The sequence below is a fragment of the Uranotaenia lowii genome, chromosome 2 (genome assembly GCF_029784155.1).
Source record: "Uranotaenia lowii strain MFRU-FL chromosome 2, ASM2978415v1, whole genome shotgun sequence".
Lineage (NCBI taxonomy): Eukaryota > Metazoa > Arthropoda > Insecta > Diptera > Culicidae > Uranotaenia > Uranotaenia lowii.
The window spans coordinates 188616190-188638761 of NC_073692.1; the positions used below are offsets into that span (position 1 = coordinate 188616190).

The following is a 22572-nucleotide window of genomic DNA, read 5'->3' on the forward strand; positions in this document are numbered from 1 at the left end:
AGCGCCATTGCTAGCTTTTGAAAAGATTTGAAAGAACAAAAAACTATTAATACATCACCGAAATCCTTAGAATTTTTCCATTCTAAAAGATTTCAGCGCCAAAAATGAACACACATTGATATTGAAAAGCGATCTCTGCAAGATCGATCTTTAAATTTTGTTTAAGAGGAGTGCTACCTGAAGGCTACTTTATTTTGAAGTAAATAGTGAATATCAAATATATAAGCAATAAAAACAATTTTTTTTTAATTTCAACATCAGAAAGTTCAACTTTTCACAACTTTGGTTGAGTGTTTGTGACATATAAAAAATAAATATATGCTTTTCTCCATACGACATACTAAAAAGTTAAAATTTTAATCAGGTAAGAATGGAATAAGTATAAATTTTGTAACTTGAATAATAAATACAATTTAACAATTTCAAGTTGGCTAATTTGATAAAATGCTGATTTTGAAAAGGCTTCACATTTTTATTTAAGCTGGTCTTTTGAAATACTATAAGTTCAGCCACAGGTCATGGTACAACGATTACGTATTCAGGTATTATCTGAAAGGGTAAAGTTCATTTTTTCAAGTATCTAAATTGTAAAATTTTCATTAAGAAAAGAGGCTATAATAAAATAATTTTTGAGATTTATAATTATTCAAATGTAGATAGAAAACTAAACGCTTAATTTTTCTATGAGTATTTTTTTTAATGGTGTTCTCATTCGGAACGCCAACAGCCTTCTAACAAGTTATAACTATCAAACTTAAAAATTTCGATAACAACTTTACTCTTGACCTGAGTAAATTGCCATGAATGCTTATTTAAACTCTGAGTAAGCTTTCAAGTGGCATTCTTTGGAGCTTTCCAGAATTATTTCCGTACATAGCCGGGCCGGGAAATTATTGGTAATTTATCTCAAAATGTAGCGAAAACCGGGCAAACTATTTGAAGTTTTCCATTCCAAAACCGCTCAAATCGGAGCAAATACCAGACAGTAATCAGAAAAATGTAAGGGAAAAGTAAAGACAAATTATTTAATTTTTTTTTTCGAAAGATATGCAATGTTCAATTTATGTAAATGTATCCAAAAAACAAATTTTGTTCCATTTTTCGAAAAAAATAAATAAAACCGAGTAAATTCCGGGCATTACCCGACCGGGGACCAGACTCGTTTCCAAAATGTAGTTGAGAAACCAGGTTATCTGAAATTTTAATACAAAGGTAAAAACGTAATCTTTTAATTTGGTCCCGAATCTATTAGAAGCATGGTAGCACCAGTAGTGATGGAAAGCAATCTTTTTGGTGGGGCCAGGTATTAAAATCCTGTACGAAACTGATTCTGAGAATCTCCGGAATAAATATAAAAAAAAACTTCAATAGATCGAGAGATCGGATCGAAAACAAACCGATTTAATCGATTTTTTTCAAGGCTAAAGAATCGATCAAAAAAATCGGAAATTTGAATTCAAAAGATCGATCTCGCTAAGATCGATTCAAGATCGACCAATCCTAGTATGCATACAAGAAAATTAAAAACTTGCGTTCCTCAATTTTCTTTTCAACATAGTGTCTGAACGTGCATTGCAGATACTACTTTGGCCAGGGCAACCATGTGATGAAAACGCAAAAGATTCAGGAACGAGGGAGGGATGAAACGTGGAACTCCCTGCCAAACGCTTCTTATGATTAAATAAGTTATAAAGTGCCAAGGTATTTGTAAAGTTGAAATGAGGAAAATAAAATGGATTTATCTCACCCAAAACTTCCAATGTTTGACAGCATTTCAAACAGATAATCCAACTTTTAACAGTAAGCAAGATTTTTCATGTTGGTTATTGCTTGCAGACAACTGTTTATCTCATCTTATATATAAAAATGGAGGCGTTTTCTTTGTAACAACATCACGTATGAATGGTCGGTCGTAATGAAGTGAAATTTGGCATCCGAGGGTTTTTCGGGTCAGAGATGGTTTGTATAATAGTTTCAAGAATCTCATTTTATGGAAGGGTAGCTCCTAAACAAAATCGACTAGAAACGGGACAAACCTCGAACAACTTGAAGACAATTTTCATGAAAACTGATACACGAGCTCGAAAATTTATAGAACTTTAAACATTTTCAAACTATTTATTAGGTAATGGGTAAAACGGAGTTTACCGGGTCAGCTAGTTATTACTAAAAATCTTCTTCGGTTTTCTCAGGTCCTTGTCGAAATTTAATTATTTTTACAGAACCTTTATTTTCCGGATTTTTCTCTCATATCAGCAATCGTAGCAAGCCACGAATAGCTCACAGGTTACAACCAGAAAAGAAGGAGCTCTTGGTGTTGGGGCAAATTTATGGACACTTAACTAATCACTGACTTGTAACAAATATTGTCGAAGAAACTATTTGCAACCCATTTCCGTAACTTTCAGATGTCACCACTCCTACCTTTCAAACACCTTTTGGAGGGTTGGCCGTTAACGTGACAGAAGAAACTTGGCCGAACTCGAGCAAAACAACATAAAAAAAGACTTGAATAAACAACGGCTGATAGAACTTTTTAAATTTGCTTTCTTAATAAGTGTAAATAACCGAAACAGATAACACTTTTATGAGGAATAGTTTGTCTTTTCAATTTTGACAACGTCAAGAGAATTTATGAAAAACACTTGTTGATGAGTGAATTTCATTTGATAAAAGAAAAAAAATTGAATTTTATATTTAGAGTATCAGTGATCAAAGTCAAAGGTATGTAAATATGGAAAGCATAAAGCAAATACTCATTAAATTAACATTGTGCATTAAAATTTTGCTGAAAAATTGATATTTCGAATTATTTTTGAAATTTTCATAGATTAATTTAAAAAATTCACGTTTGATTCTAAAAGATCATCTGAAATATTTTTTTTTATTTAAGTGAAAAATAATTTTCTAGCGCAGGTTTGTTTTTCTTATTGAACATTTAGAGTCATAAAAAAAATTTCAAAAATGAACAACAAAGTAAACTTATTGAAATAAATCTCAAATTTTTAAATAGATTGAATACAAAACTCGGTAAATTTATTTAAAAAATAAAAAATGTCTATAAAATTCGGTAAGTTAAAACAAAATTTTAAGATAAAAAGCATAAGATTATTTACATTTTTGAAGTAAATTATCTCAATTAAAACGTCGTCGTTCCATTTTTAAAACTCATTTATAGAATTTGTATGATAACTCAAGAGAACAGTATATTTACCGGCTATGTTTTTTTAGATATATTTGAAAGATTTTGGCGTCCTGAACTCGAATCTTCTGTCAGATTTTGTTTATCGCCTCTAGTTTTGGTAATAGATAAAATCTGGTTTTGATGGTAGTGAGTTTGAGTGAAATGAATCATTGATATTTGAAGAACAAACTTATCTGCATGAAAGAAAAAAAACTGATTCTGTATTTGTTTATTACGCTTTATCCACTCTAGGAATAATACTTTGGCAACAGATATTCTAATATCAAAAAATGAATGATCTGTGAAAGTTAAATTCTACAGTTTTTAAGAATAACGAAAGATATCATTAAAAGTATTTCTGTCATTACTGAAGAATGTAAAAAATAAGGTTATACCGTCAACTGGGGCAACATGCAACAATTTTCAACTTCAATGGCTTCTAAAAAACTTATGTTCACAGTAAATCGTATCCTTTATGCATCAAAAGTTTTAAGGATGCTGGGGCATCAAATTGGCGTAGTTAAAAAATTATTGGTTTCTTCAGTTATTTTTAATTTTCTAAAAACACGCGATTTTCACACTTCTTAGGAAATGGGGTAACTTGCAACAAACTTTGTTTTTAATGAAAAATCTTATGAACACGTACGAAAATTCATAGTTTTTAATATATTTGCGATGCCTTAAAGACCATTACGCATGACAACACCAATTGCAGTAGTTTTTGGGTCTGTAAAAACAAATTTTCACATTTTTTCTGAAAATAAGGATGCTGTATACATTTAGGGGTTAAATAATACTACGAAAAAATCTACAAGCTGAAATCATAAAAATAAATGTTTGGATGAATGAAATTTAAATGCTTACAAACGCGTGATGCAAAAAATTCATATTCCAGCACATGGAAACGAGATTTACAAGGTATTTCTTTGATTTGCATTTAACCCCAGACACCTAACTGAATTTTAAAAATATTCATTTAAAAAAATTGGGTGAATGTTCGAAAAATATTTTTACACCAACAATGTTGGTATAACATGAGGAAACCTGTAAAAAGTTTGTAGGTAATTTTATCAAGCCGATCCGTCATACTGGGTAAAGTTTTTTTCGGCATCAAAAAATGTAAAAATTTGTACATTTATTGCTCGATTTTTTAAATTTTACATAAAAATAAAAAACTTAAGACAACTAGCTTAAAATGCGAGAAATTATGTCATCATCATTTTGTTATCATTGGGCTTGTGATATAGCTCAGTTGGCAAGTCTGTTGTCTCCTGAGCCGATGTCCGCGAGTTCGAGCCCAAGAGTAAACATCGAACACAGTTGTACCGGATAGTTTTTCGATAACGATCCGCCAACTGCAACGTTGATAAAGTCGCGAATGCCATAAAGATGGTAAAACGACTATAATCGAAACAAAAAAAAAAAAATTGTCATCATTAAAAGATACCTTTATTACAATACATTAAACTAAAAATTGATTCAATGTAGTGTTATATAAATGTTGCATCGAACCCCGCTGTTGCATGATGCCCCGTTTGACGGTATTTCATTAAACGAATTTGTAGAAGCCCACAAAAAATTGATTTTTGTTTTGAAATCTATTGCAAATTGAAATTAGTTCAAAAGTTCAAAAATTCGGTTAAATTTCCGGATTTTTAAGAGAATGGGAAAAAGTAAACAAAAAAAAAATCTATAAACTTTTTTTTGCAGAAGTCAAAATAACTTGCAGGTTTTGGGAAAGTTGAAAATTGATTTTAAACCTTATATATATTTTTTTGTATTTTTTTACAGTTTAGTGAAAACAAAGTGCATAAATTTTTCATATGATTTTTACCAACTTACAAAAGTTATTTAAAAACTTGCACCTTTGTGTCCAGGGCACCTAATCTTATCAAAAACAGCTCTTTAATTGTCTGCACCTCGGAAAAATGTGAATTTTGTGGCCTTGTTTAATTTATCGAAATCCTTTTGAATTGCGGAGTTGAACATTTAGAAGAACAAGAAACACTAGAGATGTACCGAATAGTGGTAATCGGCGAACTGCCGAATACAAAATATTGATCTTTTCAGCAATTCGTTCGAATATTCTATTGATTTTTTTTATGAAAAAAAAAAAAAACAAAATTTATCTCTAATTCTTGGGTATTTGATACTTGTGAAATCTGGTGCCATGCCATTTGAAAATGCTTTTTGATAACGAATTAGATGAAGATCGAATAAGATGAGGATCAAATTTGAGTTAGATATTTAAAAAAAAGTTGTTAAAAACAACGTATCCACATGGTCGGAAAATTAAAGACGATTTTTGAAAAAAAAAAATTAAAAAAAGGGTAAATCTTAACAAAATCTAGGCTTTATTCTCAAATATACAAGGAAAAAGGAAGAAAAAAACTTGAAATTTAAAGTTTTTTTCATTGAATAACAGCAGCAGTGTAAAAATCGTATCGAAGGATTGAACAAAAAAAATTTTTTTTTGTAATTTATTAAAAATCGTTTTTGAATGCAAAATCTTAAAATTTTCAAAAAGAAATTTTAGTTTCTGATTTGATTTAGCGAATAATCTGATTTATTCAGAATCGGAAAAAATCGGAAAGTTTTAAACAATTGTATCTGGGCATTCCGGCCAGATTTAATTTATCTCGAAATCTTTATTGGATTTATGGCCTGGATATATTAAGAAAATCTGGAATAAACTTTAATCAAAGTATAGCGATATTCGCATTATCCTGTACGATCTACAGTAAAAGATATACAGATATCCCTCAGATGCTTAGCTGAACCATACGTTTTTGAAGCTTGTGTAGCTCTTTCAACATTTCTTTAGAATATTTCATAAATTATCCAATATCATCTGCTAAACCCCTAAAACTACCTTCGTTCACACAGCCTTGTTCTACAGAGATCTTGTTTGCTTCTATGTTCGGTAGAAAATACAAAACATGATTGAAAGAAAATCATTTTCGTAGTTTTAACTATGGTTGCCATAATTTTTCCCGCACGTATCCGTTACGGACAAACACTGGAAATTTTATAAAAAAAAACCTGGCAAATCAAGGTTTTTGATTTCAAAAATTTTTAATCCAAAATCCGGGCGCAATTTTCGGAGAAATTTGGATAAAACCCAGGAATCATTCAACAAAATTAATAAAGAAAAACACTTTTTTTATTATTTTTTATTATTTGTTTTTATTTTTATTTTAATTTTTTTTTAATTGTTTTTTTTAAATTTATTTTTTTTCTTTTTATTTTTTTCATTTTTTTTATTTGGTTTTTTTTTATTATTTCTATTTTTTTTCTATATTTATTCTATATTTGTATTTTTTTTTTATTATTATTTTATTTTATTTTTTTTATTTTGTTTTTTTTTATTTTTATTTTTTTTTAAATTTTTTTTTATTTTTTATTATTATTATTTTTTTTTATTTTTTTTTTGTTTTTTTTTTACACTTGAATCACTTTTTTTCATGGAAGCACATCAGCGGTTATAAAATCGTATTTTAGGGTTCCAAAAAACCTTTCATGAAAATTTGGATAAAACGTCCTTTATAAATTATGTTTTTTTACGCAAAATTTTAAAAAATATAACAGCTTTCGTTGAGAATTTAGTTTAATTTTGAAAAAAAAAAGTGAATGATTCCGGGCAAAATATGGGTTGCTAATTTTTGGGTTGCTGGAAAGCTAAATATTGCTGATGGAAAGCTAATTGAATGTTCTGATGAATATTTTTGGTATTCTGCAATAATTGTTTTTGTTAGATCCATTACATAAAAATAAGTTAAAGCTTTCTTAATGCAGTTTTGGGACAAATCTTACATTATTTGAATATCATTTCCCATTTAGAAATTTATGTTGCAATTTTTCCTATCCCGCAACTACTCAGCCCTATTTTATGATTTTATTGAAACCAACTTTCCTAAGCACCCGAGAGGCAACCAGCATTCTGCAAATCGCTTCATTCCAATTTACAGTTACTTTGGTTTGCGAAATGACCAGCAGAACTTCCATCCAACTTATTCCGTTGTCCACGCATCAGATCGACGACTCGTCTTGTTGGTCGTCGTGGTTTCTTCGAGTAGATGTCTACCATCCGCCGATCGATCGAGCCATCCAGCCGGCCAAGCAGAAGCGGAAAGCAGTACAAAATCGAGAATGGAAAAGAGATCGTACCTACCGAGCTAGCACAAGAAATCCACCCCCCTTACCTGTGCAATGAACAACCACCCACCTAGCCAGCCAGCCACCCATTCAGACTGCCTCATGCTGAACACAACAACACCTGATCGCTCTCTGCTGATTGCTTGACAGAGTAACTGACTGGAAATTCCTTCTCCCGGCCCGGTTTGATGATTAGTCTCAGCTGGTTAACTCTCGCTCTCGGAGAATGAATGTATGTGATAATAGCAAGCAAGATCGGAACAGCTAGTTAGCTGTTCGTTTTAGCTACGAAGCAGCAAGCAGCAGCAACAGTCGCAGTAATTGTTGCTGGATTTCGTTCATACTTTCTTAGGCTGAACTTGTCACGGTTGGGCTGGTGGTATTGAAAAGTTAATAAAATTTAGTTTAGGTAAAACCTCAATTCTCACCAGACAAGCTCAACGATCCCATCTCAGACCCCTACGTAACTCAAAACTCTGAAATCACATTTTTAACTAGAAATAATTGTCTGAAGCTCAAAAACTTCTTCTCTTCGGGCCCGGATGGAATACCAGCTACAGTTGCGTTCAAAAAAGAATGAAATCGCTTGAAGCTGCGCACCCACTTCCAACTTTGACAAGCTACCATTTCTCTCTCGGTTGGTATTTTTTCATGAAAATTTCACACAATCTAGTTCAACTATCCAACTAACATTACACAAAATTTGAAGTCTTTACATTGACGGGAAACAAAGATACAGCTATTTCCGTAAAAAAGGGAAATTTAGAGTTGCTTCACTAAATTTGCAGTATCTTTGACCATTTTCATTGAAAAATCTTGAAATTTGGCCAAAAGATGTGAAAATGTTTGATCTAATACCAGGCCAAATTTCGTCAAAATCGATGAACGTGATCAAAAATGGTGCCGGGTTGAAAATGAGGTTCATTATCGCCCAGCAGTCGATTTCATTCTTTTTTGGACGGATGTTTATATTTATTACGATGATTAATCCATGTATTCTTGGTATTTTCTTTCACAAAACCAAAATTTATCACAAAGAATGTTATAAATTGCTAAAAGCTTCATTCGTTCTTTGTTTCGAAAGAGAAAATGTTTCAACAGAGCTCAAAATATGAAGAACAGAGCTTCTGAAATGACCTGCTAATTATACCGATAAACAAATTTGATCTACAATTTAAGCGAATATTCTATTCGCTCTTGTGTTTCAATACCAGTTCTGTTGGAACTATTTCTGTTTCTAAACAAAGGAAGAATAAAGTTCCTATCAATTTACAATATTCTTTGTGATAAATTTTGGTTTTGTGAAAGAAAATACCAAGAATACATGGATTACGATGATTTCCATATAAACATCCGTCCAAAAAAGAATGAAATCGTCTGCTGGGCGATAATGAACCTCATTTTCAACCCGGCACCATTTTTGATCACGTTCATCGATTTTGACGAAATTTGGCCTGGTATTAGATCAAACATTTTCACATCTTTTGGCCAAATTTCAAGATTTTTCAATGAAATTGGTCAAAGATACTGCAAATTTAGTGAAGCAACTCTAAATTTCCCTTTTTACGGAAATAGCTGTATTTTTGTTTCCCGTCAATGTAAAGACTTCAAATTTTGTGCAATGTTAGTTGGATAGTTGAACTAGATTGTGTGAAATTTTCATGAAAAAATACCAACCAAGAGAGAAATGGCAGCTTGCCAAAGTTGGAAGTGGGTGCGCAGCTTCAAGCGATTTCATTCTTTTTTGAACGCAACTGTACCTTCCTGAAGCGTTTCATTCCTTTTTTGTTGACTCCTGTAAAGCTTATTTTCCAAGCTTAACTTGACCAGGCCACCTTCCCCTCACTGTCGAAAGAAGCTTACATGTATCCGGTTCATAAAAAGGGAGATAGGAAAGATGTCAATAATTACCGTGGAATTTCAGCTTTGTATGCTATAGCAAACTTTTCAAATGGGTGGTTTTTGATCCCAGTTTTCTGTTCTGCAAGCATAACTTCTCCAAGGAGCAGCGTGGATTTATACGATCAACTACAACTAACTTACTGCCCTCTACCTCTTTTGTGCATGAAAGTTTTGCAAAGAAATCTTAAACTGATGCCGATCTGTCTGCCGCATTCAAAATGGTGAACCATGATATTGCCATCGGAAAGCTCGAACGTTTAGGATTTTGCGGATCTCTTCTTGGCTGGTCCCGCAGTTACTTAACTGGACGTAAATTGACAGTTCGTACGGGTAACTGTTTTTCCAAGCAGTTCTCAACTTCATCAGACGTGCCCCAGGGAAGTCATCTAGGGCAAATAGTATTCCTGATCTACCACAGAGAACAGACGTACAAGCTAGCCCACGAAACTTGTGTAAAAATCCCAAAACCCTTTTTGAACCAATTTTTGTTTTTTGGCTGGGCCACCAGATGTCTCCAAACACACCAAAGAGAACTTTCAAAACAAAGCTGACTAAGTTTCAGTCAGTTTTCTATAGGTCGTATGAGCTGCTTAGCATGCGTCAAGAGAATCGCTGTTGAAGTTTCGTAATACGTTCATCATGTTGTATGAAAAAAATAACCATAAAAGTTATTATTTTTTTCCTTCAAATTTGTTAGAAATACAAAGTTTGAAACAGCTAAATGCTAAAGTGATATGTGAAATTAACCGGTTTTGAGATGCCTAGAATCAGTACTGCTGGATGAGACTGGTCGTCAAGAATGTTCTTGTATTTGACTGAACATAGGTGATGAATTTTCTAACATAAATTAATGTTCAAGAAGTGCGAAAACTTAAACCAAAGCTGTTAGTTATCTTAACTGTAATAGTAGTGCAAAAATAAAGAAAGTGAAATTTCGCCCAGTCAATGTAACTCTGATTTCATTTATTTAGCAATAAATTAAAGCCGTCCATTTTACTGAGACATTGCATTAACTTTTTGTGAGTTCATATACGATTACGCCTTTCCGAAAACTGGATACTTTAAAGTTGATTTATAACTTTTGAACGGCGCAATAGATGGCACTGTTTGTAGTCAATTTCTAACGTATTTTTTTGGTGATAGCATTAGAAATTTTACACACTTACTTTTTTGACGATTTTTTGTTTGAGCTTGTACGTCCAATGATCTGTTGCAACTTCTCGTGGAACAAAACTAGCGTATGCAGACGACTTGAAACTGTTCTACTCTATCAATAGTCCCGAAGATGTGGACTTCCTGCAGAACCAATTTAACCTCTTTGCCTCCTGGTGTGATGCCAATCGCCTACCTTCAAACCGTAGTAAATGCGCAGTAATATCTTTTTCCCGCAAACGACGCACGATCCCAGCCGTTTATTTCCTTGGAAACGATGCAATCTCTCGAACTCAACATGTGAAAGATCACGGTGTGATTCTTGACGTGCGACTGGATTTTAAGACTTATACCAACTATATCGTTGACATGGCCTCCAGAAGGACATCTACTGCCTGAAAAATTTTACTGTAGTTTGTTTCGACCGATCCTTGAATATACTTCTGTGGTTTGGTGCCCATATTATCAAAATGGTTCTGATCGCATCGAAGCAATTTTTTAAGGTATGCCTATCGACACTTAAACTGGCAAGATCCCTTTCGACTTCCCAGCTACGAAAGCCGCTGCCAAAGCTGATCGACATCGACACGCTGCAAGCCCGCAGGACCGCCACTCGTGCGTCTTTCGTCGCTGATCTGCTTTCATCAAGAATCGACTCTCCCGCACTTTTGGGAGTTCTTCCACTTAGCGTCCGACCTCGAGGTTTGAATAATCGGGATCTTCAGCTCTTCGTTCCTCGAAGACTGAACAATTACGGGGCCAACTCTGCAATAATAAGCATCATTAAGAGTTTCAACCGCTTCTCAGAGCATTTTGATTTTTACGTTTCGAGGGATGTATTCCGAAAAAGAGTTCTTAGTATTAAAAGTTAAGTGTAGATTTGTATTTGTAGCTAGTCTCTTAATTTTAAAATATCATTTGTATCAATATATGATCTGTTGATTTTAATTGAGATAAAAAGAAAACTAAATTGTAGAGCTCCTCATTTTAGGAAAAGTCAGAAAAATATATTTATAGTATTAGTTATTTATATTGATTCTGGAAATGCAGAAAATTTCAGGGATTATTATTTAAAAACACCATGCCAAAATCGAACCTGAAAAGGCTTATAGATAACTTGATAAGACCATGAGACCAAATTATTCCCGGTCGAAAAATTAATTGATCAAGATTCCTATGCAATTTGACAAAAGGCTTAAACAATGTTCCTAAAGGACCTGATAGGCTGGCGCGAGTATTGGTATGCCAGGCGTACTGGGTTCAATTCCCGGTATCGGCAAGAAAAACTTTTGGGTTCGAATCCCATAAGTGCCCAACAGGTAAGATATGTTCCATTCTATAACTGACTATATAATAGGAATGTTCAATTAGTTGCCAACTGGCCAGGTATATACACGGATGCCGGAATACCTGTAAGTAAACTAACCCGCCTGATTGACTAGTTCTACCAAAATATACCTACATCAAAACACCCAATACATTCACTCCATAACAGTTCATACGAAGCCATGGGATCCGGGTATCCGCTGCATTGGAGATTTATCGAAGTTAATAATTCAAAAAATGCATGTGAGCACATACTTTGGCAGAAACTGCGGTGAATCCGTGCACCTATGGTGGATTACCAACATACATAACATACATAAGTGATTTCCCTAAAGGACTTAATACACCCTAGATGCAAAACTTTCAAAGAGGAAAAATACGAAAAGCTCTTCACTCACTCCTGAAGAGAAACCAATAACCGTTTGTCAAAAAATGGGTGAAGTTTTATCTCCATCTCACTCACACACATTACACATATAGGGTAACGGACTTATTTTGGACCAGGTACATATTTTGGACCACCTTTCATTTTTTTCCAATATTTCTCTCATAAATCTTGTTGATCATGAAAATATTGAACAAATATAGGTAAAGCTCCTTCTTATGATTCTAATTATATCTAACATTTCATTGAAATAAGCTGATAAGGGAGAGAAAATTGAAAATAAAGTTTTGATTTTTCACAGTTTGGCCGAATCAAGGCCATTTCAGGAGGACGCACCATTATTGGAGTCAACTTTCAAGAGGTTTTCTGCATAGCTGTGATGAATTTAACAACTACAAACATGTTCATAGCTATGATAAAACACTTAAAAACTAGTTTGCAAGCTCGAAGAACCAAAACAAATTGCTTTATTAGCTATTGGACCCATGTCTAAAATAGGTCCTACTTAATTCCTGAGGGACTTATTTTGGACCACTCAACATAACCTGGGTATTAAACTTTCTGTTAAATGTTCATGAACGTAATAACACGCAAATGAAAAGAATTATGCACACTTTTTCAATCGCTTATTGAAAATAAAATAGAGGATTATGGCATTATTTTATTTAATCAACTCGCTAAAGCCCAAACTCACCTTAAGACGGAGTTAAAATCGACTTAAAACCAAGCCAATAATTGTTTTAACTTACTTTTTGTGCACTATGCTTTAAACCACGTTATTCTTACAATCCAAATTAATGGCAACTGTTTGATAAGCAGTTGTCAAAAGCTAGCTTAAAGAAGCTTAAAAACATGATAAAACTGGACATGCACCAGTTGTGAAGAATGATAGAGATGGTTCCGAGATTTTAATAGAGTGTATTAAAAAAATCCTACAAAGATTGGAATGTATAAATGTTTGTTTTTGTTTACATTAGATTAACTTACGTTTACTAGATATCTCTTATTTTTTATCAATTCTTCTTCGTATGTTCCGGTGATCGAGATTTTTCTGTGGTTGAAAAGGTGATTGTAATGTTTGTTTGTTTTTATATGTTTCTTAGGTAACCTCACTTGTTTGCTGTCGGTTGGTAAGTATATATGAAAAAACTTTCACAGATCGCCCTTTGGACCCTACAGAAGCTGCTGATGGATAAACAAAGTTGCTCTAGGTCGACGCGGATGTCTACTGTGAAAATGTTGCATTTGTTAGGCAAATGAAGTTTAGAGTTGGTGGTCTAATTTTTAACTTACAACTTTCTTGAGCCGAGTAGAATAAGTTGTGTTGATATCACGAATGCTATTTTCGAATTACACTTCCTAATATAAATAATATTGCATTAATACATATTTTCTTTCTTTTTCTTTTCAGATGAGGTTACCTGCTGGCGTGAAACTTATGAATTCAACTTCTAATTTTAAGCGGTTTCACTATTCTCGATGTAAGGAAATGTGCTCAATAAAGATCTTAGACCGGTAATAATCTTCTTTTGCTTTCTTTTCTTTTGTTAGAATTCTCTACAAACTATTCCTTACAAATAAAGTGGGTTTTTTCATATTCGCCTTTGGCTTATCTTTCTAAATTAGAACTCACATTCCTATGTTATGCGCACGGAAAAAATATATAAAGATAATCTGATGGAGACGCGCCGTGACACGTGACACTCCCCCTCGTAAACGACTTCCTGGTTTACTTAAGAATCGCGTCTAACATCAAGTTTTGCAAGTTTCACGGCTGGCCGTTCGTAAATGCCGTTTGCGGTTTGAACTACTGCTTCTCTTACTTCGCCGTCTTTGCCTGGAACAGCCGAAATCACTCTTCCAAGCGGCCAACAGTTTCGCGGAAGATTGGGGTCGACGATCACTGCTACATCACCAACTTTAATTGATTCCACCGGAGTGAACCATTTGGATCTCTTGGTGAGTTCGGGAAGGTAATCTCGAATCCAGCGTTTCCAGAAAACGTTTGCCTCGATTTGTGAAGTTTGCCAATTATTCCTTAAAGCTTGATTGCTGTCATTAAAGGGAGTCGCCGGCTTTAACCCGTTTGAGGATCCAAGCAGGAAATGGTTAGGGGTCAAAACCGAAGAAACCTCGTCGTCTAATGCCAACTGTGTCAGCGGTCTCGAATTTATTACATTTTCAATTTCAATCAACAGGTTTTTCAACACTTCATCTGTAAGTTGATGGCGCGGTTTGATCTGGTTCAGGTTTCTTTTTACGGTTTGGATCATTCTTTCCCATGATCCGCCCATGTGTGGCGAGGAGGGAGGGATAAATGACCACGTTGTATTATAGGACTTGTTATTTCCTGAATGACTAAGTCTTGATCCATTGATTTCAGGGCCAACAAAAGTTCCTTGCTCGCGCCAACCATGTTGGTACCGCGATCACTGAAAATTTCTACTGGAATCCCTCTTCTTCCCATAAAATTCCGTAACGACATAATGCACGATTGTGCAGAGAGTGAGTGCGCTATCTCAATATGAACTGCACGCACTGTTAAGCATGTTATTAAAACGCCCCAGCGTTTCTCGGAGCTACGTTTAACTGTAACATTAATTGGACCGAAGTAATCTATTCCTATAAACGAAAACGGTCTGGAAAATGCGGCTAACCTTGCTGCAGGAAGATTGCTCATAGGAGGAGGTTGTGGAACTGATCGTAGGTTCTTGCAAACTTGACATTCTGCTCGTACCTTCCGGAGAACACTTGCGAAGCGTGGTACTATACGGAAACGTTGTCTCAGCTCGTTCAACACGGTGCGATGATTTCGATGATAAAACTGTTCGTGATAGTGTTTAACTATTAGCTTTGATATGTGGCTCGATTTAGGAAGTATTATGGGATTTTTGGCATCCATGCTGGCAATTTCACAGGATCCAATACGCGTTTTTTCTCGTAAAACTTTATCTTCGTCTAAGAACGGCCAAAGTTCATAGATCGAACTCGATCTTGGGAGAAGTTTGTGTGCATTTCTATCGTTTGAAAGTGTTAAGATTTCTGCTGCAAACTTTTCATATTGCGCTTGACGAAACAAAATCATTTCACCGCGATAAATTTCTTGTCCTGAAAGAGGGCCTAGAACAAGTGGTTGGTTTTTGAATTGGAGAACCTTGTTGACGATGAATCTTCGAACCCATGCCGCCGTTCGTCTTAGATGGTTCCAGCTGCTAAACCTCGTCGTATCAAATAGATTAGCAGGTGCCTGATGTACTTGTTCGTGGTAGTAAATTGCTGCCTTTAGTTCTTCATTGGTGATTTCACGACTAATTTGCTCGGTTGGCCATGTTAACTCGTCCTCCCTCAGAAACTCTGGCCCGTTGAGCCAACGACTGTCATTTGCCAGCTCTGGTGATCTCTGCCATTTGGTACCTTCATCGGCAACATTTTCGTCTGTTGGTATCCATCTCCACTCTGAAATTTGGGTTAGTTCGAGTATTTCACTAACGCGGTGTGCTACGTAGTGGGAATAACGCCGGTGATCTGATCGGATCCAACACAGAACGTCTCTGGAATCACTCCAAAATACTCGTTGGTTTATCTTTAAACTTAAAGCCTTGCAAATTGAATCAGCTAGTCTTGCTCCAATTAAGGCCGCTTCAAGCTCCATTCTCGGTATAGATACAAATTTCAGGGGAGCTACGCGGGATTTTGCGGCAACTATAACACATTCGATCCTTTCTTGCTGTTTGAAGCGCAGGTACAAAACTGCGGCGTATCCTAACTCGCTTGCGTCTACGAACGTATGCAGCTGAACTATCGTATCTGACTCAATTGAAACCTCTAAACGGAAACATCTCGGTATGCGAATGCCTTCAACCTTCGGCAAAACAGCGATCCATTCTAACCAGCGATCGAAAATATTCTTCGGGATCTGTTCATCCCACCCTATGGAAATTCTCCAAATTTGCTGCAGGATTATCTTTAGATGAATCATCAGATTAGCTAAAAATCCTAACGGATCGAAAACTGACATAAGTGTCCGAAGTACTTCTCGTTTCGTTGGAATGCGTTTGCCGGACAAAAGTTCTGCGTCGTGCCTTCGAGATAACCGATAGGTAAAGCTGTCTGTAGCAGTGCACCACCACATGCCCAACACCTTCTCTGTAGACAGTTCCGAATCTAAGTTAAGACTTTTTTCTAGACAATCCGGTTGATTTAAAGCTGCCAATACTACTGGGGAATTGGAGATCCAGTTCCGCATTTCGAACCCGGCTCGTCCATGGATAAATCGAACCTCTTCCGCAACTCGAATCGCTTCCGCCTCGCTTTCCACGCTCAACAACATATCGTCCACGTAATGATTATCTGTTATCGCTGCTGCTGCTTGAGGATATTGACCTGCATGTTCTCTTGCGTTGACTTTCTTGGCGTATTGCGCGATACTCGGAGAACAGCATGCGCCAAAGGTTAAAACTTGCATGACATACGTACTGGGTTTTGGGTCGCTAGAGTTTTCTTTCCACAAAAACCTTTGGTAATGTTGGTCTTCTTCAGAGATCATCACCTGGTGAAACATCTCGCGGATGTCACCGCAAACCGCGATTCGGTGTTCTCGAAACCTGACGAGAACGTCAGTAAGCGGCGTGTTTTGGTCCGGGCCTTTCAGGAGAAGTGAATTTAGAGCGATTCCATGGCTCTTCGTTGCTGCGTCCCATACGATGCGAACTTTGTTCGGTTTGTTGGGGTTAACGACCGGAAATATCGGTAGGTACCACACTCTTCGAAAATCTTCTCCAATCTCATCGTCGCTCAGTTTCCTTATGTAACCTTTCGCAACATAATCCTGCATTTTCTCATGAAGAGTCGCTGCTAGTGAAGGGTCCTTTCTCATCCTTGCCTCCAGACATTCATAACGACGCGTGGCCTGTGGTTTGCTATCCGGAACTCTAAATTTATCGTATTTCCAGAGAAGACGTCCTTCAAAACGACCATCATCCCTTCGCGAGAATGACTCTAAAATTTTCCGAGCTCTACGATCATCATTGGACTCTACCAGCACCGTTGACTTCGTTATACCTAGTCCATCGATGGAAAAGTAATCACGCATCGCCTGATGCAATGTTTCATCTTTAGCACCATTGCATTGACACATATGAACGTCGTGAAAACCACAGAATTGCCGAATTCGTAGATCACACTCACCGTAGACGGTCCACCCCAGACGGGTCTTTGTAGCTACTGGCTCATGCATTTCACCTTCACGACCCTTGAGGACATATCCCAAGTTAGCGTTATTACTCCCAATAAGTATACGTGGCTGGATGTCATGATACGATTCTGCAGGAACTCCTCGTAGATGGCTGGATTTTTCGGCGAAATCTTGCATATCCAACGATTGACGAAACAGTTCCAAATTGGACACGGTAAGTACTTAGGGAAGTCGATACCTCTTGTGGCCGACCTGCGTTCCTGAGATGTCCAGTGTAAGATTCTGTGAATCCGGCTCGTTGCGAGTTTTGTTGCTAGTCCATCGAAGACAAAGTGGTTCAGCCTTTCCAGTGACACCCAACTCTGCAGCCAGCTCGCTTTCAATCAAGGTTAATGATGAGCCGTCATCCAAAAACGCATAGGTCTTAACCGTTTTGGCGGGCCCATGAAGGAATACAGGAATCACACGAAATAAAACATGATTTGGCAGCTTATGGTGAATGTTGCAGTCCCCAGACGTTACTGGTCCATTTTGAGTTGCATTGAAACCGTCGTTCTGAAATTTGTGAAGCAGTGGATGATGTTTAAACGAGCATCCGTTCTCGCCACAGAGCCTCTGTGATTTGCATGCCCTAGCATGTCTTCCAAGGCATCTTTTGCAAAATCCATGTTCATTAATTACAGCCCAACGACCTTTGTAAGTGAGTTCCTTAAAGCCCTTGCACCTTTCCAACGAAATACAGTTCCCGTTGCAAACTTTACAAATTTTCTTGTCTACCGTTGCATGAATATGTCGTTTGGGTTTTTCCTTCAGTTGTGGCGAATTTTCGATCTCGTACTTATCTGAATAATCATCCTCGATCTCAGAATGCAGATTCAAGTAGGCCGGTCCCCTTTTCATTTCCTTCGAGTGCTTAAATTCGACGTCATCCAATGAGGCGATTGATGAAATGGTTTCCGCAAAATCATATAACCAGTCACAAAACGTGGTAAGTTTGGCTTCTTCAATGAATCGACGATATTTGGCCCATTCAACTCTGTAATCAATAGGCAATTTTCCCACCAGAACACGAAGTAAAGTAGCGTCGTAGGTATACTCAATCAGTTCACATGCCTCAATGGTAGCACACAAGTTTTTCACTGATAGCGCAAAGTCAATCATAGTTTCCAAGCGATCAGCTCGAGGGGGAGGAGCAGACTGGATCTTCGTGATCAAATTATGTACGATAATCTCAGGGCTGCCGAATAACATTCTCAACGTTGACATGATGGATCCAACATTCGATGGGTGCATCAACATGCACTTTACAGCTTCATAGGCTTTTCCTCGCAGGCATTTTTGAAGCCGAATCAGGTTTTCTTCTGCAGTAAATCCGCACATCGTTGTTGTAGTGGAATAGGTAGAAACGAATAACGGCCATTCTTCAGGCACCCCGCTAAATATGGGCAACTCCTGAGCTGCCGCTTGCCGAGCAACTGTCAGGTGACTGTTGGTTAGGTCATTTCCGGTGCCTATATTACGATAAACGTTACGTGTCGTAGAGCGATACGCATGATGCTGCGGCGTGGATCGATGTCGAGGAGTAAATTGATCGTGAGCGGCATACAAAGGTGGTCGCACATCAACCTGCCTTATTTGTCCTTCTGCTCCCGTGAAATCGGAGTGTATGTTAGAGACTCTTCGCTGGTGAATCAGCGACGGCTGCTGGGATCGGATGTGTTGATAAATCTGCTCGGGCTGATCAACTAAGCAATGATTTTCTGAAGACTTCAGTTGATACGGTTTATTATCGTTAGATGTTTTCCGTTCCGGTTGTTTAAACTCAGGTTGGTGTCGTATTTTTTCGGGGCTAGGTTCCGAATGGCACTGCCATCCTTCCGTCCGGATGTCGGGCTCGATTTCAGCCGACTCAGCTTCGTTTGCTATTGCCTGTATCAATTCATAGCGCCTTTGAAGCAACTGCTTCTTTCGGGTATATTCCTCCTCGTTCAGGCGTTGTTCCTCTTCCAATTTCTGCAACTCCAATCTCATATTTCGTTTCGGTGGCTGCGGGACAGTTGATACGTTTTGCCTTCTCGGTTGATCCACAAATCCAATCATCTGATGGCTGCGGCGATCGGTCGATGGCATCACACGAAGATTATCCGTAGCAGCGGTAGAATGAAGAAGAAAGGGTGGAGCAGCATCTTTGGATCCAACAATTGTACTTTGAGGATTCGTTATTGGTACAGTAGGATCACGCACTCCACTCAACACAACGCTCGGAAGCGAGCTATTCACTTGATAGGCATTCGTTTTATTAGACAACACGTCGATGGCATTGGAGTTTACATAAGAAGCGAAAGTGTACGTAAGGGCTAACGTGGTAGTAGGAATAACCGATGATGCAAGAACCGAACTAGGAATTACATTTGTTGGGGAGACCGTCAGTACTGTCGAATCAACTACGCTGGTTTTATTATCAATGGACAACAATGATATATGGGACTCCAACTGGTGGTCAGATCGTGGTACAAAGGCTTCGTTTCTAGTACTTACGATTCTCTTAGTAATGTTACCATTTTCGCAGTTTGCACATATCCAACTAACGTCAGAGACCGCCTCTGTAACTCCTACACATTGGAAGTGATGAAACAGGTCGCAAGAGTCGCACTGCACCATCTCCTCGGTTTCGGGACCACCACATACTTGGCAGCGGCTCGATGAAACATTTCTCAATGAGAGGTTACGAGGGATCTTGAAGGCTTCGTGAACGCACTTCTTGCACGTCCAAGGACGCTTGATGGCATCATCCGAGGCACCAACACACCTGACGTGATACCAGAATGCACACTTGTTGCACTGAAGCATTCCGGCAGTAGACCCTGGGAAACTGCAGGCAGCACCGATGCACGATGTAGTCATCACGTTTTGTAACTTCTTCGGAATTGTGCCCGTTTTTCGGTTTTTATCCAGCTTAGTAGTTGAAGCTTCCTTGGCCATCATTAAACGAATTTTTTAATGTGAAGAATGATAGAGATGGTTCCGAGATTTTAATAGAGTGTATTAAAAAATTCCTACAAAGATTGGAATGTATAAATGTTTGTTTTTGTTTACATTAGATTAACTTACGTTTACTAGATATCTCTTATTTTTTATCAATTCTTCTTCGTATGTTCCGGTGATCGAGATTTTTCTGTGGTTGAAAAGATGATTGTAATGCTTGTTTGTTTTTATATGTTTCTTAGGTAACCTCACTTGTTTGCTGTCGGTTGGTAAGTATATATGAAAAAACTTTCACAGATCGCCCTTTGGACCCTACAGAAGCTGCTGATGGATAAACAAAGTTGCTCTAGGTCGACGCGGATGTCTACTGTGAAAATGTTGCATTTGTTAGGCAAATGAAGTTTAGAGTTGGTGGTCTAATTTTTAACTTACAACTTTCTTGAGCCGAGTAGAATAAGTTGTGTTGATATCACGAATGCTATTTTCGAATTACACTTCCTAATATAAATAATATTGCATTAATACATATTTTCTTTCTTTTTCTTTTCAGATGAGGTTACCTGCTGGCGTGAAACTTATGAATTCAACTTCTAATTTTAAGCGGTTTCACTATTCTCGATGTAAGGAAATGTGCTCAATAAAGATCTTAGACCGGTAATAATCTTCTTTTGCTTTCTTTTCTTTTGTTAGAATTCTCTACAAACTATTCCTTACAAATAAAGTGGGTTTTTTCATATTCGCCTTTGGCTTATCTTTCTAAATTAGAACTCACATTCCTATGTTATGCGCACGGAAAAAATATATAAAGATAATCTGATGGAGACGCGCCGTGACACGTGACACCAGTTTTTATAAAATCATTATTTTTTATGCTTCATGAAAAATTATTGACAGTTTGATCTAAAAAAACTTGGTTGGGTAGACGAGACGAAATATAAACCCCGTCTAAAGAAGGGGTTTGAAAAAAAAACGACAACAAATCGGTAAATTTGCAACGAGTTTAATTTTTGTAACAGTTGAAATATCTTAGTTAATATTAGAACAATTTTAACACAAAATTTATTCAACTTTAGCATACATGTTTCAAAACTTGGAAAAAAAATTGTTGGAATGTGTAAGAATTACAAGCGAAAAAGTACTTAAAATCTAGTTTTGTTGTTATGTAATTATAAAAAAAACTGTTGAAAAATTTACTCCAACGATAATTGTTTTCCTAGAACAAAAGTTGTTTTACAGATAAAACTGATTTTTTGGGAATTTTACAGCGAAAAAAATCTGGCTTTTAGATGGTTAAAAAGATAGCCTAAATCGCGCAAATTTTTATCATTTTTAATCTATGTTTTTCACAGAACTGAAGCCAAACCAAATCCACCAAGGTTTTGGAAGTCAAAATGCATCAATTGGTGTCGCTTAGTTGATGATGTCAGACTTTCTTAACTTATCATTGGGTCACCTGAAGGAGATTTGCGTTCTGAAATTTGATCCTAAAGATACTAAAGATAAGCCAATTGGCCAGAATTTAACACTGCAGAACAATTTCATGGAGATTGCAGTGTGCTGTCAGAATTTTCAAAACATTTGAAACACACTATATAACGGAGGAGTTTGTTTTTTGTTTTTCACTCTATACTTATCGAACAAACGAAACTTTACTACAGAAATAAAAAAAGACAAGATTAACTGAATTATTCGCATAATTGCGCATCAATCGCTGTCGTGAATAAAGCAAAATTCAGAAAAAAACTTTTATGTTTAAGGGTGGTCCAAAATAGGTCCAAAGAGTGGTCCAAAATAGAAACCTGGTGGTCCAAAATACCGACCACAGTAATAATCGAAAAAACGTGGATTTAGGCTTAAATTTTGTTACATTGCAACAAACGACGATATGTTTCGATAGAGAAATCCTTGATTTTAGTAATGGACGGATAAAGCAGTCAAAATTTGTAACATGTACTTTTTTATTTAAAAAATCATAGCCACTTCCCAAAGCGGTCCAAAATAGGTCCGTTACCCTAGTTCGTTTATCGATAAAAACATATAAAGAATGCTTCCACGCACCATTTGGGTCATATTAACATGAAAGACTTCACGAGAATTTCAATTAGCAATTTAAAAAAGTTTGCAAAATTTTCAAACACGTTTTCTCGAAACGTCATAAATGAAACTGATTCATAAGAGGCTTTAAATGGTTTCTCCTGATGTGAAAATCTTCTTGAAGCGCATATGTTTTGTCTTATTTTAGTGTCAAAAACGAAAGAGTAATGTTTAAAGAAAGAAAGTAATCGGAAG

The 22572-nt window shown here is 36.5% G+C and overlaps 2 protein-coding genes across 2 annotated transcripts in view; one reads left to right on the forward strand and one right to left on the reverse strand.

Moving 5' to 3' along the window:
- Nucleotides 1-22572, forward strand: part of LOC129748297 (protein gustavus) — a 738224-nt gene that overhangs the window by 75254 nt on the left and 640398 nt on the right. The gene's annotated exons all lie outside the window — the stretch shown is intronic.
- Nucleotides 11038-17475, reverse strand: LOC129742187 (uncharacterized). Its single transcript, XM_055734049.1, has 2 exons — nt 14762-17475; nt 11038-11158 (listed from the first exon to the last, which is right to left on the reverse strand). The coding sequence occupies exons 1-2, from the start codon at nt 17473-17475 to the stop codon at nt 11038-11040; spliced, it is 2835 nt and encodes a 944-aa protein (XP_055590024.1).

Coding starts and splice junctions, on each gene's coding strand:
- LOC129742187 (XM_055734049.1), bottom strand. CDS start 17,475: ATGCAAGATTTCGCCGAAAAATCCAGCCATCTACGAGGAGTTCCTGCA. Junction 11,159..14,761: donor AGCAATCTTCCTGCAGCAAG/GTTAGCCGCATT, acceptor TTATTATTGCAG/AGTTGGCCCCGTAATTGTTC.